This window comes from Monocercomonoides exilis (assembly GCF_001643675.1).
Source record: "Monocercomonoides exilis strain PA203 chromosome Unknown scaffold55-566112, whole genome shotgun sequence".
In the NCBI taxonomy this organism is placed as follows: domain Eukaryota; phylum Preaxostyla; order Oxymonadida; family Polymastigidae; genus Monocercomonoides; species Monocercomonoides exilis.
Window position 1 is genome coordinate 508,497 of NW_027150600.1, and position 19,713 is coordinate 528,209.

Genomic DNA, 19,713 nt, shown 5'->3' on the forward strand with positions numbered 1-19,713 from the left:
CGTTCAAACTTTTCGATGATCAAAAATTTCATGTTTTGGCAATCAAATAGAGAAGCGGTTGCCAGAAATAGCTCTGTCATTCATTTACACACTTGAAGATGGCGGGAGGGAAAAATAGATGGATAAAGAGAGAGAAAGAAAGAGAGAGAGAGAGATCAGATTTGCTCCTTTGAGGATGTCTTGCCGAAGGACAAAGAAAAGAAAAGAAAGAAAAAATTCTTGCACCTGAAAATGAGCTGATGGTGCAAACTCAAATCACACTGAAATGATGCTCAAAGCGAATAGTGACTTCCATTCTGCACAGAATGGAAAAACGGGCAATGTCTCACACATGCAGGCAAATGAGTGCTGAACATTTCTCTTGGCTGTCCGACAAAATTCGTTTTTGAATGACTTTTCCGAATATGTGCGACTATTTCGCTCACTTGCCAGAAATCTTCCAAAAATGTATCAGCTGTAAACCAGAGCCTCGTTGTTGAATGCAAAAGAAATAGATCCTCAATTATTGTTCAATTATTCTCGCACTTTTTATGCAACTTCATCCCTCATAATTTCTTTCATCCGTTTTTTCACCTCTCCCAGCGTGGGCCTTCCCCTCGCATCATCCATCCACATCCTCTCCATCACCTCAATCAGCTCCTCTCCCTCAATCCCTTCCGTCAGCGGACGCACCCCATCCCTCATCATCTCCTGCGCTTCCTCTGCATCACACTCGCTCAACGGCTCTTCCCCTGTTGTCATTTCATGGAGAATCAGTCCAAGTGTGAAAACAACTGCTTTTCCAATTCCCTCATCTCCCACTTCCTCTTCATCATCTTCATTTTCGCTGTTAAGTTCAGGCGCCTTCCATCGCTTCATTTCTTCCTTCTGCTTTTCATCCTCCAATTCTTCATTCAATAGGTATATTTCATTATTTCCTTCCTCAACAAAGATTGTATGTGGGCACAATTGTTTCCCCATCATTTCCACTCTTTCATCATCAACCGATATCAAATGCTCAAACAGTTCTGCAACTGCTTTTACCACCTCCTTCCCATCAACAACATCCATTGCTCTTGTTCCCAGTGTGAAATCCCCTTCAACAGAATGAATCATCGAGTATAATGTTTTGATGTTCTTTTTCTCTTTCTCTCGAAATGGCTTCTTTGCTGATATCACATTGAGTGAATGAGATTTTGGTGCCCCAGCAGCAGAATCATTCTCGGAAAATGGCAATGAAGATTCCAAATCTGGAAGATCGTTTTCATTCAGTATTTCATCATTGTTCATTGACGGAGGCTCTGGAAGATCTTCTTCATCGTTGTCAATGAGAAGCGGAATTTGGCTTGTCATCCCTTCCAGCAATGTCGATGGCATTTCACTCATCTCAAAGCTTCTTCCATTGTTTTCCCTTCTTCTCCTCTCCATCTTCTGCATTATCTGCTCATTTTCCAAAATTTCTTTCTCAACTTTCTTTTCCACTTCTCTTAGTTTCCTTCGCAAAAGCACAACAACCACAACAAATAAACCAACAAAAATTAAAAGAGCAGCAATGCACCCAATAAAGGCAAATAAACTCCATTCAATCCCGCTTTCTCCTTTACAATCTTTGCAGCCTCCTTCTGAAATTCTATCATCTCCAGTTGAAGGAGACACAGTTTTATTTATCACAACCAATTTATTAGAGGATAATGAATTCCCTTTCCCAAACAGAATGCTCATGCTCACTTCTGTTTTCTTTCCCATCACTTCCACCTGCTCTGACGTGATAACCGAATGAATTTCGTTTTCTGAAACACACTCATTTTCTTCTATCTTTTGTGTTTGGATCAGTTCAACGTCCCCGTCTTTCATGCTTATCTTCAGCGACAAGTTGCACGGAAGAAGCAGCTTCCCCCGGATGCTCAAGTCCATGCCCCCACTCGCCTGTGTTGTGTTCTTCACTTCTTCCAGAACTGGGATGAAAAATGATGATGTTCTTTCACTCGCTATCCCTCCCAATTGACATCCTTCGTCCAAAATCCAAAGCGATGAGTTATCTTTCAGTCCGTCTCCACCTTTCACACTTGCAACATTCAGCTCGCTGTTCCCTGTGCAGATCACATTCCTTCGCGCTGACGGATATCCCTCAACAGATGGATTGTTGTTCTCAAACTTGCTGTTTTCTATCATCAAGCTGCCTCCACTCACCCACAGCCCTCCTTCTTTGCTCTTCATAACTGTTGTTTCCTTCATCTCCACATTGCTGTTTTCAATGTCAATCAACGAGCCGCTCCATTCGCATAATTTCTCTCCTCTTCCTTGTTCTTCATTCACTGTCTCTGCTTCTTTCTCCTCTTTTTCTCCATCAAACACACATATCTCAACCTTCACTTCCTTGGATCGCCTTATCTGCATCATGCTTCCCTTCTCCACCGAATTCGCGCTTTTTTCAAACGAGCAGTTCAGCACACTCACCTCCTGTTCTGCGTCTTCCATCGCAACAACACATCTTTCTGATGCTACACTCACATTCTCTATCCTCATGATCTTCATCACCACCTTCGCTTTTCCTCCAACACTCACAACATCTCCCTCACTTTTGATATTTGAAATGCTCGTTTCAAGCAGCGTCACATTCGATTCTCTGTTGAATAATAATATTGACCCTGTTGAGTGCAAATCTCTAAATGCTGAATCAAATATCCTCAGCTCTCCGCTTTCCACGCTCACAACCGAACTGCTCAGCTTCATGTCTTCTGCTGTTGCTGATGAGTAGAACTCGCATTTTTGGATCTCCATTGACCCGTTCTTCACTTTCATGATGTAGCTGTGAGAAGCCTCAAACGTATCTTCAAACTCGAATGAGCACCTCTCCACAGCGCTTTCATTTATAAACTCCATGATGCAATCCTTCTCTGCCGATTTCTCAATCTTAGATTTCAGCTTCACAATCGCCTGTGTCTTTTTGTATGAGTTCACATTCAGATCTCCAATCACACATTCCTTTGTCACAGTCCCTTCTCCGTCAATCAGAATCGCATTCATCACTCCTTGCTCAATGTGGTCAATCGCTTCGTTGATGCTGCTGCATGGGTTGCCCTGAGCTCCGCATCGTCTGCCATCATCCCCCGACCCATTCAAAAACACTTGAAGACCTTTGAAGAATGTGATCAGCGGAATAACATCCATGTCAGTTTTCCCCTCCGAATCACTCCCGCAGATGGAGTTGTTTGTGCCCAATGATTCCTGGTTGTAGTTCAGCGAGAACAGTGTTTCGTTGATCTGGTGCCCAATTGAATGGCATTTGATGAATATGTCTTTCCCCACAAATGCGTCGTTCAGCCTGAACAAGATATTCACAATCTTGAAATTCAGTGATGGAATCTGACTTTCATCATCAATGTTAACATTTCGTGGGTCTGCTCCATCGATATACAGCCCTCCACCGCGCCCTGATCCCGTCGAGCATCTGCATGTCGAAAACGTGCTCCCATTCACCTTCAAAACCGATTCTTCACTCTTCAGCACCAATTTCATTCCTCCTCCTTCTGTGTTCGAATCGCTCCTGCACGTGGACATTGTGCAGTCTTCGATCGTGCATTTCATCGCATAATCAAACGATCCCAATTCAATCGCACTTGCTCTGCTTCCTTCGTTTATGATGTTTTCAAACGAACAGTACACAACTTTCAACACAGGCTTGTTGCCATTCAAACGAGTGTTTTCATTTCCATTCATCTGGTTTTCCTCTTCTATCATCGAAATCAGGCTATTTTCTTTCAAAGTCGCTGATGAAATGTTCACATTCTGGATCGTCACCTGGCTCGCAGTTTGGCTGAATGCAATGAATCCTTTCAATTCGTTGATCTTATTCAAAGTGCAGCTCTGAACTGCTGCGCTCCCTCCGTTCACTTTTATCAGGCAACACTCAAAACTTTCAACATTCCCGCCAGCTGACCCAAATGAGCAGTCCGTAACTGACAAGACTGAATTCGTTCCTGATGATTCAATGAATACTGCATGATTGGTGGTTGTGCTGGGTTTGGTGAACGAGACATTCACAAACGACAGACTCACATTCGATGATATCATTGAATCTTTCAGATCATTCCCATCTTCATCAGATATTGTCACAGCTGTCCCTTTCTTTGTTCCTTTTATCACAACTGCTGGAGCCTCTGAATCTGGCAAAGTTGGCAACGAAGACAAGAATGATATCGAATGGCTCAGCAACCCTGAATCCCCAATGCTGATCTGGGATTCGCCTTTTCCAAGTGTCGAATATCTCAGTGATATCAGGTGATTGATCGATGAACACGGTGCTTCAGAAAAGCCACACCCACTGAAGTCTCCTCCTTTTTCATTCGATACAAACCCATCTTTGCTCCAGTTCCTCCACAAATACACAACCAATGGAATCACATATCCCTCATCTGTGCTTGCTCTCTCCCATCCACACAGCTCATCCAATGACTTCTCATCACTTGCACTCAACCCCCATTTCAGTTGTTCGTTTGACATAACATCGTCCAGCTCATTTCCCGATATGAACACTTTCTTCCCTTTCCAAGCATTGCACCTGCTGAATGTCACTCCTTCCATCTGAAATGATCCCATTGTATCTGCCAATTCAACAAACATCCCTCCTCCCATTCCTCTTCCTTTCTGCAAGTTGTCCTCTGTTGGCACCTGGCATCCTGTGAATGTTACGCTATTAATCTCCAAACTTCCTCCGTTCTCAGCTGAAATCATCATCCCTCCTCCTTTCATCCCACCTCCCCCTGTGCATGTTGTTGAAATGCTGCAGTTATCCACAACTGCGCTTCCTCCTTCTTTTATCGCAGCACTGATGCAACCTCTTCCTTCTACGCTCCCACCTTCCACCGTCACTCCACTCACTCTGCTGTTCTTTATCTCCAGCTTCTCTCCATTGCTTATTGTTATTGGTGATTTGCCGTTCATCGTCAGTGTCGTTACACTTTCCATCATCAATCCATCCACAATCAGTTCTCCTCCCGCAACATTCAACACGTTGTATCCTATCTTTCCACCCGTAAATGCTCCACTTTCAAATGACACTGAACAGCTCGCCAGACGCAGTGTTGATGATGAATGGATGAGTGCTCTTCTTCTCGAACTCAACTGTCCTTTCACAACAAATGAAATACTGCTTATAGTCAGAGAATTCGAACATCCGACAAACCAATCTTGTGTGCTTGATCCTTCTTCAACCACATTCACTTTCACCCTTGTTATCTCTTCTCCTGCTGTCACTTTCCCCGAAACACTCACATCGAATGAAGGCCCGATGACTTCATCCTTTATTGATGATTCAGAAGAAACCTCAACTCTTTGGAAGCCTTTCGGAACTCGAGTGCTCATGCAATAATTGATTGTTTCACACCCAAACTTCTCAAATCCACAGTAGCTGTGATCCAATGCCCTCTCTCCGCTCCCATCGACAGTCAGCTTCGATTCGATGGTGAACAAATACACAAACAGCGGAATCACTTTCTCTCCGTTCCCATCCTCGCTCCCGCACAACTTCAGCACATCTGTTGGTATTTCGCTTGAATCAAAAAACTTAAATGTTGTTGCATCTATTTTTGAGTCCAATAGCACACCACTCCCACAGCTCACAAACACGTCTTTCCCATATTTTGCTTTTGTTAAAAAATGAAGATGAAAATTTAACTTCTGATGCAATTTCCAACTTGCTCTTCGTGCTCAGCATCTCCAGCTGCAATCCTCCCCCTGTCCCTTCATTTGCTTCAAGCTTATTCGCCTCGCATCCATCGATTTTCGTCGATCCATTCACAACAACACTTCCTTCTCCCGTCACACTCACACACAACCCTCCTCCTCTTCCTTCTTTTCCGTCTTTTCCATGGCATTTGCAATTTTTAACTGTGCACGTGTCTATTTCAACTCTTCCATTTAGCCCAGCCCCTCTGTCCACACCAACTGTTCCAACAACCCATCCTCCGTTCCCATATTTCTTTTCCACGCTTGAGACTTTGCATTCTGAAAAGCGCACAAAGTTCACGCCCCCGACAAATTGAACCAACGAGCTGCTTTCAAACACCAATGTCCGATCAATCAACAATTTTTCCAATATCATATCTCCTCCAATCGCCTTGACAAAGACATATCCAATTGAGTGATCCCCATCGTCATTCGATGAACAGACAACTGAGCATTCTGAGAGCGTAAGGAGCGTGGAATTTGCTAAAATCAGCGATGGAGCACCTGACAGAACCGTCGGAATGCTGAAATCGATGCTGCTGATGGAACATTCGCTCTGCACATCAATCAAATATTGAAGTCCAGTAGTTTCTGGATCAACAACCTTCACACTCTTTTCATTTCCGGTGCAAAAGATCTCCCATTTATAAGCATCACTCATCGACACTACTTCTGCCAGCTCCAATCCTGAATCAAGCTCGATTTTTTTATTCACACCTGCATATCGCAACTGAGCAGCGTGGGTGATGGTGGCACACGGATAATAAGCAAATCCGCAGAATTGCGAATCATATCCTCCCAATTGGTTCTTTGCCTTCCCCACATGTGCAGCAGCCGGAAATGTGTCCAGAAACACATTCAGTGGGAATTTCTTCATATCTTCATCACTCCGATCGAATCCCTCCAGCTCGTCGAATGCCGATGTGTTTCGCGGAACATTAAACTTTGAAGAGGAGATGCCCCATTTCACACAATTGCTCCCATTCACAAACAGAAATTTCCCCCCCAATGTTGCTGTACAACCTGAAAAGTCAACAGCCATCATCGAGATATCGAAGGCAGAACTTTCCCCGATATTTTCCAGATACAGCATCATCCCTCCTCCATATTTGTTACACTTGCATCTGTTCAATTTTGTTTCCTCGTTTGCCGCGGCTGTTGAACTCCCCACCCGCAACTTGCTTGAAGATGATTCCAACTCGACCTTGATCCCACCACCACTTCCAGTCTTGCACTCGCAATCTTCGATTGTCACATTCTTGACCACAAACGTTTCTCCTGCCTTCACACTCTTTGCCACAACCACCCCATCTCCTTCAGTCAACTTCACATTCGTCACCTTCACATTCGCCAGCACGCTGTCTCCTGATGCTGTGGCTGTCAGATACAGTGCAGATGACGATAATGACGACAATGAAGAAGAAGAAGAAGAAGGAGAAGATGGATTCGGCTCAGAGAACAATGGTTTTGAGACATTCAAATTTATGATCTCCACATCAACCATCGACAGCTGTGACAGCGGCACCACAAACACTGACGACGACATCACATAGTTTCCTGAAGAAACACTCGTGGTGATCACAACATCCTCCAATGAGAGTGACCCACCCCCATCAGACACCACAACCACATTCGGCGAAGAAGGATTTATATTTGAGTTGCAATCAACTTTCATGTGCAATAAACCAAGGTTTCCTGTCGAAACACTGAACAACGTTCCTACTGCTGATGATGATGAAAGGGCTCCTATTTCGATCGAACTCTTATCTTTGCCTTTCCCAATGACTGAAATCTTCTTTGTTCCAATCTCAATTGTTGTTGTCTCACTTTTGTGATTCCCTTCCATCAGTGTTATTGTCAAGCTAATCTGTATTTCGCACATCTCAAGCGCCTTCTTCACTGTCAGACAAGGATTTGATTCATTTGACCCGCACAGTTCATACAAGTCATTTCCATTCACCGAAACATAAATCGTCTTATCCTTCAACCATTCCTTCTTTTCTGTGTGCTGAAATGTCCAAGCATTTGCATTCGAGTAGTTGTATGCATAACACACTCTTTGATCATTCGCGTTTGTTGTATAACATTCATAGAACGGATTGTCTGAAGTCGAAATGGCATTGTAATAATCAAAATACATCACATCATGCCCATATGGATTGGAGGTTGTTCTGCATTTGCATTCATGGAAGAACAAAAAATAACAATAAAATTTATCATTTGGCGCTGTTGCTCGATTTGGATACAATTCCAACCCTCCACCATATCCATTTGCTGTACATGAAATAAATTGAATGCTCCTCATTTTGAACTGACTTGGAACAGTCACACAACGCATGCCTCCACCTCCATTGCTTGTCAATGAGCATGAGGTGAAACTGCAGTCAAACACACACGCACTCTCCCCTCCTCCATTTTCTGAACCAATGCAATCAGCTCCTGAAACCTGAAAACTTTCGAGAAGAAGTCCTCCTCCTAAGCCACTAGCTTTGCAATTCTGGAATTTACATCCGCTGATCCGAGCACATGTTGAAACAGAGCTGACGTACATTCCTCCTCCATATTGATTTTGTGCTGTACACTCATTGAACACATCGTTTTCGATATGAACAGACTTTATTGTATTGCACATAATTCCACCTCCGCGACTGAATGCAAAACAGTTATTAAACAGACAATTCGAAACAGAGAGCTCTCCAGAATTGAGATTATACATGAAAATAGCCCCTCCACTTGATATTCCATCAGTATACGAGTCGCTTTCTCCTGTTGTTTTCGATCCACTCCATTCACACCAAATAAATGAGTTTGCTCCATTGGTTGTTGTATTCTGTCTTCCTGGAGTTAACTTTCTGACTGATGTTCCTTCACATACAACATTCTTTGTCCGGCAACATCCGATGAATGAAGTGTTTGAAACAGATAAGGAAGCCAAGGGGTTGTTGAGTGAGGGAACAATCCCTCCATCATATGCGTCGCAAACTGATGAAAAGGAGCAACTATTCATCAAACAAGTGGTTTGGGTTAACATTGTGGTTGAAGGTGAACATGCCTCATTTGCTGTTGAGATGTTGAAAAATGTCAGATGGGAGAGGGATACAAGGGGTATTGAAGGGGATGAGAGGAACGGGGCTGATGAGACACAAAAAGAAGAGAAGTGTGATTCACTCACTGAAATACTCCCTTCAATGCCTTCTCCATATCCATCTCCTTCTCTTCCTCTTCCTCTTCCTCTTCCTCCTTCTCCTTCACCTGCTTTTTCTTCACCTCCACCCTTCTCCCCTCCATATCCCTTCCCTCCAAACAGCCTTCCCGAGTATATCTCTCCCCCACTTCTCCACCCCTTCAATGTGATGTTCCTCAACACCCCAATGCTCCTGCTCAGATCAAATGCCCCTGCACCATCATCCTTCCCCATCCCCATAACACATCCTCTCACCACAACCACACTCCCTTTCCTTCCACACACAACATTTCTGCGCTCGTCCTTTATCAGCAATATCCTATTCATTGTAATTGATGAATTTTGCATGTGTATGCATCCTCTAATATAACTTTTGCAATTTTTATATTTATAATCTTTTGAAAAAATAAATGATCAAAAATTGAAATAACTGTCATCTATCAATCAATATAGGAGCATACTTCGATATTCTGCACTTAGCATACAGGCATATATCAATACGCTAAAATAACAAACAGTTGATGACATGTTTAAAAAGATATTAACCTTTTTCCGATTATTATATTATTGAAATTAATGATGGGTATATATTTTTTTATTGTTTGTATATTTTTAATATTAATAATATATATATAATTATTAGTTTATAGATAAAATTTTATTTTATATATCTATAATAGAACTACTAAATTTCGCAAGGAAAAGAATAATTTAAAATAATTTCAAGATAGCATGATTTAAAATGCGAACATTTTTAAACTCCTAACATTTTTTGTTTGCGTTTTTTTTAATCAAAACGAAAAATAAAAATGTTTGATGATCCAGCTTTGAATATATGTCAAAATTTTTTTGAAAAGTTCCTTTTGTATAATTTTCAAATACAGAAAAATTTTCATATTTCAATCAATTTTCTGTTCCTTCTCACGAAACTTTTCTTGAATGAAAATAATAACATTGTGAAGATTTTCTTTTCATGACAGCGAAATTTGGTGAGTGGGAATAGATATTTGATAGAAAAAGAAATTTCAATTTTATTTGAAAATTAAACAAAAGGAACTTTTCAAAAAAATTTTGACATATATTTAATAATCATGAAAATATTTTTCATATCAATATTTGTGTTTGATGAATATCTTGTGAATTTTTAATCTATATTTGATTATTTGTTTCGTCCCATTTGGACTAAGTTTCTGTCTTTGTACTTTTTTAACTAGAAGGTTATAAAGCAAATAAAACAAAGTTTAATAGATGCGAATATTATTTGCTTTTAACTATTTTTTCGATTGTTTTTCACATTTTATTGTTTTTATCAAAAAATTCGAAAAATGGAAATTTCTTTGTAATAAAATGTTTTTTTTGATTTTCAAATTATGCTTATGAAAAGTTAACAACTCACATAAAGTGTTCAATTTGTTTAAAATATTGAGAAATGTTGTTATTGAAATTGCATTAATCAATTTTTGATTATTTCATTTTTGCTCATTTAATTTTTGATTCTAATAAGTATGATAAACAAGTTAAATTTGCGATATGGGACAAAATATTTGACTTCAGGCATTTTCATTAAAAAATTATGCATTTTCGATGAACTTTTTGTGATCTTTGAATTTGAAAAAAAAAGTTTATTTTTTGAAATACCTGTGACATCACAAAACAATTTGTGATCACATCAATGACGTTTGTTTGCAGTTATGAAAATCAAATTTATTTTGAAATCTAGTTAAGTTTAAAAATGTTATAAGTTAAACAATTTTTCCATGCTTTGTGTATAAAAAGCTTGAAAGTCCGTATTTTCCCCCATATGTTTTTATCTAATTACACCAAAAATTATTCGAAATCGAAAAAGTTTATTTCAAAATCTTAAATGTTTAATTCAACATCGAAAATTCTTTATCATCTTAAAATTCGAAAAAATTAATAAAATTCATACTAATGTCAGTTTCTTTTCTTTCAGTGAATAATCTGAGGAATTTGTCAACTTCAATTAGAAATAAATATTTTAGATGTGTTTGTGGGATTTGATTTTGTTCAATAAAGTGAATATAAAAAAATTGAATATTTTTTAATTCTTCACATGTACTCAGAATATAATAAGCAATTTTTGCAAAAAATAAAAGTGATACGATAGTTCAAGATCTTGTTTTGTGCACAAAAATTCAAAAAATCATTTCATTTACCGAAAACAAAATGTTTTGTATTTCATTTATTGCATTGGAAACTGATAAAATATTTCATTTTCAATATTCAAAATGAGAAAAGAATCGATTGATATCAGTCTATATCGTAGAAAACAGTAGCAAAAAACGAAAGAAAAACATTTCTATAAATAAACATTTGTTGCTATTAACATTTGTTTCAATAAAATATCCTTGGTTTTGACTTGAATTGAAATTCTGAACTAATTAATTTCATTTTCGATTTTGAAATAAACATTTTCGATGTTGAATTAAACATTTTAGATTTTGAAATAAACTTTTTCGATTTCGAATAATTTTTGGTGTAATTAGATAAAAACATATCGCAAATTTAACTTGTTTATCATACTTATTAGAATCAAAAATTAAATGAGCAAAAATGAAATAATCAAAAATTGATTAATGCAATTTCAATAACAACATTTCTCAATATTTTAAACAAATTGAACACTTTATGTGAGTTGTTAACTTTTCATAAGCATAATTTGAAAATCAAAAAAAACATTTTATTACAAAGAAATTTCCATTTTTCGAATTTTTTGATAAAAACAATAAAATGTGAAAAACAATCGAAAAAATAGTTAAAAGCAAATAATATTCGCATCTATTAAACTTTGTTTTATTTGCTTTATAACCTTCTAGTTAAAAAAGTACAAAGACAGAAACTTAGTCCAAATGGGACGAAACAAATGTGTATTTCTTTTTGAAAATTCACCACAGATCAATAATCCAACAAATGGACTTTATTTATTGAACATTTTGTTTCCTTAATAATGGAGAAAAAATCGAATTTTCACTATTTGGTTTGCTTATTCATTACAAACCTCTTCACAAAATATATATATATATATATGGCACAATCTTTTTGAAAAGTCGGAAAACTTTAATTTGTCACCCTTAAAAGATCAAAAAATAAAATATTTTCAATTCTATTGTTTTAATCAAAATCCATTATTGTATTAAAACAATTGTTCATTTTAGTGATGTTTTGGATTTTTTTGTGAAAGTTATGTTTTTCATGTTTTATTTTTATTATTTATTTTCGATCAATCAAAAATATTCTGTAAGTTATTGCAACTAAAGAAAGGCACAATTTTGTAGAAATGACGGAGAATTCAGAATAATAATTGATTTCTTTAAAGAAAAACACGCAAAATTTGTTGAAATTCTCTTTTTTCAAAACAAAATAAGGAGTTTGAATATGTGATGAATTTTGATAAGATCACAAATCAATAGTCAAAAATTTGAAAATGAAGGTGTAAATTTTTTCAGTTTGTTTTGAAATTTTCATTTTAGGCTTTTTTTGTAATCAGACGTACACATATAATCTTTATTTTGAAAAAAATTGTTGAAGTTTTGAATTTGAATTACAGAACGAACAACGAAAGAAGTTGAAGAATGAAAATTTTGGAAACACTCTCACGGAAGTTTCTTACGATCAAATGTTCGCGCCAATAGCAGAAAATGCCTCTCCAAAATGATTTTTCATCTATATTATCAGATTCACTGTCTCCTGAAACTTCTTAAATAAATGACAATGCATTTCATCCATCTTCAGCAACCACAGCTTCTTTTTTTCCTTCTTTAAGAAATTCGCCTGATTCGCGTACACGCTTATCAAATTACAACCTGTTGCTAATGAAGGCCAAAACGATGAGAAATATGGATGAAATGGTTTGCAGACTCCAACGCTCTCGCGCTTCCAGATTCATGAACATAAAACATCAAATAACAACCAACTTCTTCACAAATCTCTTTATAACCATAGTTATGGAATCAGTCTTTCCCTCTTTTTCTTCACACTATTGAATGCCGTTTCATTGCTCCGTGTATGCTGAATACAATTGAGACAGAAGTTGTCTACAATGATTATTACATCATTCAAACAGCAAGCAGCCAACGAGTGAAGAGGAAGAGGAAGAGGAGTCCAAAAAGGAAGGATAGAACGAAGAAGAGTTAACAGAAGAAGGAGAAATCAAATTGTTGTGCTCAGAAAGGATATTATTATACAACGTATGATCGATCGAATCACAGACCAGTGAAAGAGGAATTTGTGATGCTGTAGAAGAAGAGGAAGAAGAAGAATAAAAAGAAGAAGAAGGAGAAAAAGAAAGAAGCAGTTGATGTGGTTTGGGGCTGCTCATTGGCAGTGCAGCAAAAGAGAAGGAAGGCATCAGCTGCTGAAGTCTGAAAGAAGAGCCTGTGGAATAGGCAGAGGAAGATACAGATATTACCACACGGGCTGAACTGAAATAAACTTCTTCCTTCTCCGCTATTGTAGCTCGTCGTGGTAAATTTTTCAGTCATTTTCGCCTTCGAAGGATGTTAAATTTCTCCAAAGCACAGTTTGCTTTAAATGCTTTATTAACATTTGCGGGTCGCATATAAATTTCAGCACATTGAGCACCGTCCCTTATTTCTCGATAATTACGATGAAGAAGCGCATAACAATGATCTTCGAAAAGTCCGCAGATAAATGTGCAAAGATAAGAAACTCATGCAAAATAAAGCAGTAGTCTGGCAGCACTTTGTGATACTCCCCGTTCATCGGTTGCGTGATGATATGCCACCTCCTCAGCACACACCTCAGCACACACCTCAGCACCGCTGGTTCACTCAGAAGAAACGCCATAACACGTATTATCCGTATCAACTGGAAAAGAGTGGAAGTCGACTCCACAGAAATCAGGAAGATGATCAACAGGCCCTGTGCAGTGTCGCTCATTCCAGAAGCAATCACTGCCAATCTCTGCTTTGTCAGGTAGCTTTCGAACATGTCGTTCCCACAGCTCATCTGCAGAGCAGAAGAGGAGGAAATAACACTGTTGTTTTTGTTGCTATTCCCACTTCCATTGCCGCTGCGTGGTGGATAATTAATGTGCAGTTTGTGGTTCACTTCATCTCTGGTTTTTCAAATGTTAGGCTGCTTGCATTTTTTCTTCGAAGGTTTGCTCTTTTTTCTCTGTTGTCTTTTCAATTTGCACTTCTTTTCCCCTTTCTTTTGACTACTCCATCTTCAACATAAAAATCACTCTGCTCTGAACTTCCGCTTCTTCTACCACGTTAACAAGAAGAACCAAAAACAGAAGCAGAAGAAGGTGATGCTGTTGCATTTGCACTTCCACAAGCCCCAGAAAACGACTAGATCCTCCACAGTGTGCAGAACGACTTTTGCGGAGCACATTTGAATGATCGCACATGATGATAAAACTCGCTGCACAAGTGATACAGCTTCAGCATAGCACGGACACCTGCTTCGCCATGCAGCGAAACGCCTCCAAAGGAAGAGGTGAGGCTGATACAGCCAAGCAGCCAAAACACAGTCGATCTCTGCAGCTCAAACTGTGCAAAGGGGGAAAAAACTGCTGGAACGTCAGCCATATTGCACTCGCCATATTCAAAAGGAGTGTTATTGCGAAGGAGAGCTGGCTGCGCGAGGCATCGAAGTAACGATATTGGCTGTTTGTGCAATTATTGCTTCTGCTTTTGCTATTGTTGCTGTAACTGCTTCTGCATTTTCGGGATAGTGCTGACTGTTTGGCTTAAGAAGAGCGAAGGGGTTGAAAAAGGAGCATTCAGGAGCAAAAACAAGTCAGAGTCCATAAGTTGGATCTGCAGGTTATGAAATTGTGCTTGTTGACGGTGCAGCTGCTGCTGTTGTTGTTGAAACGGAACTTATTTTAATTGCATATGCAGAGCTTCATCTCTGTTCACGACAACTCTGCCAATGTTATCAGGAGCAGAAGCCGGTTGAAGATGGTCTGCTTGAGCAGTCGCATTGATTAGAGTTTCACGTGCACGTTGAACTCCATTTGCTGATCTTCGAAGACGTTGTAGCGGATATGAGGGCGCTGCTTGAAGAATGACGAGGCAGAAGAGGGGAGAGGGTTCATGGTAAGATGATGAAGAGGAACAAGAAGAGGAAGAGGAGGAGGAGGAGGAAGAAGAAGAGGAAGAAGAGGAAGAAGAGGAAGAAGAGGAAGAAGAGGAAGAAGAGGAAGAAGAGGAAGAAGAGGAAGAAAAAATGGTGAAGATGCAGGAAGATGCATTTTAAGAAATTGAAGATGGAAAAGAGAAGTTAAAAGAAAGAGAGATTAAAGCAGGAGAACGAGACGGAAATGGATATTTCATCGGATGACTACTTCCTTCTTTGACATAAATTGCATTTATGAGCCTTTCATTCAAATGCAATCACAACCTCTTTCTCTTCAACATGATTTAACTTTCTTATCAACTTATTCGTTTGCCTCATCGTCTTCAGCTTTTTCTCGTACTGTTGTTGCATTGCCTCCATTTTCTTCTTCCTTCTCTTCTTCCTCTTCTTCTGCTCCTCATTCTCTCTTCCCTGTCATCTCTTCCCTCTCTTCTTCTTCTTCCTCTTCTTCGCTCAATTCCTTCTCCAACCTCACCATCTCCCCTTTCCTCTCCATCTCTGATGCCTCTTCTCTCCCTTCCTCCTCTCTCACCCATGCCTCCTTCACTTCTCCTTCCTCTTCCTCTTCCTCTTCTTTCTCCTTCCTCTTCCTCTTCCTCTTCTTTCTCCTTCCCCCTCCCCTTCACCGAGACCACCGATCGTCTTCATCTGCTCAATGAGGGTGTTTGTTTCGTTATTGTCGCAGTTCGGTCTCGGATCCACTCGAATGCCATTCAACATGGAGCTTCTCTCTCTCATCATCAGCGGCTTTTCTCACCCACATTTGGAGGTTAAAGAGAATGGAAAAGCAGAAGGGGAGAGAGAAAGAGAAAGAGAAGGAGAAGGAGAGGGAGAGGGAGAAGAGGAAGTGTTGAAGGAAGAAGAGTTTAAAGAGGAAGTCGAAGAAAGCAATGAACGAACAGTTGCTTATTGGGACTTTCTCATACACCTCCACTAATTCTGCGTGGTGGACTCATCAAGATACAAGACACACGTCGTCATCCACCAGAAACCTCTTCCATGCAACTCGGATCACTCTTGTCACTCGCATCTCTTGCATCATTCGTTCCACAGCTCGCAAGGTGGCAATCGCACATCCTTAAAAACCGAGCAAAAAGTTGACAAGCCGCTGGATGATCCACTGGAAGATCCCCCTAAGCGTCCTCTTTTTCTTATGAACTTGTCTGGAGAAAACTAATTTTAGGCAAAGTCAAAGAAAGATCAGGCGCTTGTTGTTTCTCCGACACTTGTTCCTTTTTGTGTGCAACCAGAGACGATAACGCAATGTGTGTTACAGGTTATGTGAGCGCTCACGTTCTGTAACAAAAGAGCCTAGCCGCTTGAGCTTCTCCTCTTTGACGAGGCAGAGGAGGTATAGATGCAGCTTTAGAAGAAGCAGAGCACAAATATTTGCTGCCAGAGAAGGATGAAGAAACATTCATGATGTTCAGGCAAGCGAATCGCTGGGTAGCTCAGAGTTGGAGAGGACTATGAACTTCTTGCAGAATCTACGGAAGACAAGTCATCGGAATTCAACAGCTCCGTAATTTTCAATACGCAGCTTCCAATGAACTTCTTCTTTTTCTCGATGCAGAAGCATGAACAGCGCCTACCAATGACAACAAATAATCCTCCTTGAATTCGATAAATCATCTATTGCATTGAATTGTTGATGCAAAAGAAAAATAATAGTAATTATTTCATTGGTATTTTTTATTTCGAGGAACTGTTTTTTCCAAAATAATCAACAAAAAGAAATGCAACAAACATCGTTATTTATTTATCAAAAGTCTTTCCCATTAAAGAAACACAAAATATTGTGATACATGACATTTATTTCATGTAACACGTTTTGAATCATTTTCTTGCAACAAAATTATTTGCGTGTTTAATAAAACAACACAATTCAAAATATAAAAAGAATGTATATAAGAAAAATAAATAAAAAGCTTGATTATGCTTTTGATAGATGAAAGAAGGAAAAATTAAAAAAACCTCTTTTCAGATTAATAATTAAAAATTCTATTCTGGTTTATTCAAAAAAAAAAATTAAAATGCAAGAATAATGTTATTTTCTAAGTTTGTGCTTTATAAAAACATTAATGTAATTTGACATATTATTTGTTATTTGATGGAAAATAATTGCCAGATGATCTCTGATTTTTCAAAAAGATTTTTTAACCAGTAAATTTTATTCTTCATTCATGATGCCCATCTTGAGAATCATTCTTCCACATGGTTTGCTTTTGTAATTATGACAATTCTGAAAAAAAACTTTCAAAAGTATTGTTATTTATCCAAGATCAATAGATATTTATTTCTGTAGGGTCTGTGTGAAGGTGAATAAGCTCTGTGATTTTTAAATTATGAAGAATTTAGATAAGGGTTTAATTATCTTTTGGCGTTATATATAAATAATCTTGTTTCAATTTATTTTTCACATATAAAGCAAAATGCATAACTGAGTGAAGAGTGCTTCAAATATTTCAAGTCATTCACTCTGATTGCAAATGAAATGCTCTGATTAACTTGGTTTGTAATTACTGATACGTTCATCGATTTTATCCTTTTGGATTTAATTATTGTATGTTCTTTTGGATAAGTGTTTAAATTGTTAGTTATAAAATACATCTGATGAAATAAGTTGTGGAGAAAAGAAAACCAATGTGGAGAATTTCGAAGTGCTGGATAACGCCTATAAATAAGCTCCTAAAATGTTTTTGAGATTTCATTCACAAATCAATTCACTACTTTAGTAATTGAAGTTATTATCTTATGATAAAAATAAAAAAGGTTTTCATTTCCTTTTCGTTTGTCTTTTCGTTTCACTCCTTCGTCCCTCTTCTCTTGCTCTTTCACAGAGATTTCAGATTTTCAAAAAAAAAAAGAAATGCAAATCGAAGTATTTTCGTTTTCATCGCTTTCCAAAAACGTCTGAGAAGCCACAAACAGGCTTCACTGTCGGTCGCGATGGTGTATGTGGAGCATCTTCTACAGAGCAGTCGAGGATGAAATCAAACAGAGTTGATGTGTTTTATACAACAACTGGCTGACTTTTTGATCTGATTGAAGAAATGAGAATCTCTCTTTGGAACTGCGCATGTGATTCATGGAAAAATTCAAGAGACATTTTTGCAGGAGAAGAAAGAAACGGTAAAGGTAAAAAAGGAGAAGTAGCTGAACTTGGAGTTTTTTGATATCAACGAAATTGATCGATTGCTGGACTTTTGGCTCATATCAGATTTGGAGAAGAAAATTAGAAAAGCACATTGGTTCCGCAGAAAGCTGAATGTATCGACAAAATGAAAAAGAAGTTGGAAGCGAAGACTATATTGCAATTATAGGAGATCCCATCCAATGCAAAGCGCACATTTTCCTTCTAGCTTTCCATCACGACTTCTTATAACCTTCAGTAATCTTTTTCATTTTCAAATTCACAAGCCCCAACTACCACATTTTTTTTCATCTCCGCGCACGTATTTTTTCTCACAGATCCTTTTGTTCTCGTCCACATAGCCTCTGTGGATCAACACCCTGTGCAGGCACTTTTTGGTATCGAAGCCCAATTCAATGTGTGTTGATTTCGTTCGATCTCATGTATAATCCTCTCTATTATCTGTAAGCACAGTGCAACCAAGTGATTGAAAAAAAAGAATGAGAAATTGAAGAGATGGTTTGAAAACCTTTGAAGGAATCTAAAGATGGAGCATCATATTTTCTAACAAAAAGACCGAGGACAATAGCTTGCATATAAGCCGAGAAGAAGCCTTTTCGCTGTCACCCATTGCACAGTAATCTTAAACATGCACAGATGGAACATACGCTGCAGTTGTAAAGGATGAACAACATTGCTTTGCTGATTGCTACTGATGCGCAAGCTCGAAGAATTAATTATCCACATGAAGAACAGATTGTTGAGAAGCTTGCACCAACTGACACCGAGACAAACGCGCATCGTTCTGGAAGAACAAAGGAAAGTTCGAGAAGAAGAAAATTAGTTGTGTCGAATAATCATATGGATGAATTCCTTGCAAAGGTGGAATGACAGAGTACGATGAAGTTTAAACACATTTCTGCGCTGTTAGAGTGGAAAATGATAAGTGCAGCTGGAAGAAATTCAGCAGAGCAGATTGTGGCCGTTTCAGATTATCTAGTACCATTCTTCAAATATGTCGCAGAGTTGCTTGTGAATAACTTGGAGGAGGATGATCGAAGGTGGATATTATGAGAGAGGCAGCGAAGAGGAAAAGGAAATGAATAATTATTGAGGCTCTTAGAAAATGATGCTTTGGCAAATTAATAAAATTAGAAATTTGGTATTGAATATAATTTTGTATTTGTTGTTTTGTTTCATTGTGATTTATGTGAAAATTTGAAACATTTCATTTTGTTATTTGCATGTATAAAAGGAGCTAACTTTAAAAAAAATCAATGTGAATTTTATTCATTAATATTTGTATTCTCTCATAGCTACACAATAAAATTTGGTATTTGATACGGACAACAAAGAGAAACGAAGTGAAGTTCAACTCAAAAAACTTTAAAATTTTTCTTTTCTAATCTTTCTTTTTTTTGGAGCCCTTGGTTAAACAAAACAAACAACAAATTAAGCAACTTTTCAAAAATTAGAAGAAAACACTGAAAATGAATTGACAACAATAATATTTCTCAAGGAATATATATTATCAACATTTTATTCACTTTTAAGCCCTCTC

General features: G+C 38.2%; 2 protein-coding genes across 2 annotated transcripts; one reads left to right on the plus strand and one right to left on the minus strand.

Annotated features, from left to right (window-relative positions):
• On the minus strand, nucleotides 1-9,373 carry MONOS_13710 (uncharacterized protein; the record flags this gene model as incomplete). The annotated part of the gene is made up of 3 exons (XM_067866438.1): nucleotides 1-5,530; nucleotides 5,586-9,285; nucleotides 9,352-9,373. 3 exons carry the CDS (start codon nucleotides 9,371-9,373, stop codon nucleotides 529-531), a joined length of 8,724 nt encoding a protein of 2,907 aa, XP_067720290.1. The 3' UTR covers nucleotides 1-528.
• A 6,301-nt stretch (nucleotides 9,374-15,674) lies between these two features.
• On the plus strand, nucleotides 15,675-15,956 carry MONOS_18243 (uncharacterized protein; the record flags this gene model as incomplete). The annotated part of the gene is made up of 1 exon (XM_067871244.1): nucleotides 15,675-15,956. The coding sequence occupies one exon, from the start codon at nucleotides 15,675-15,677 to the stop codon at nucleotides 15,954-15,956; it is 282 nt and encodes a 93-aa protein (XP_067720291.1).
• Between the last annotated feature and the right edge of the window lie 3,757 nt (nucleotides 15,957-19,713).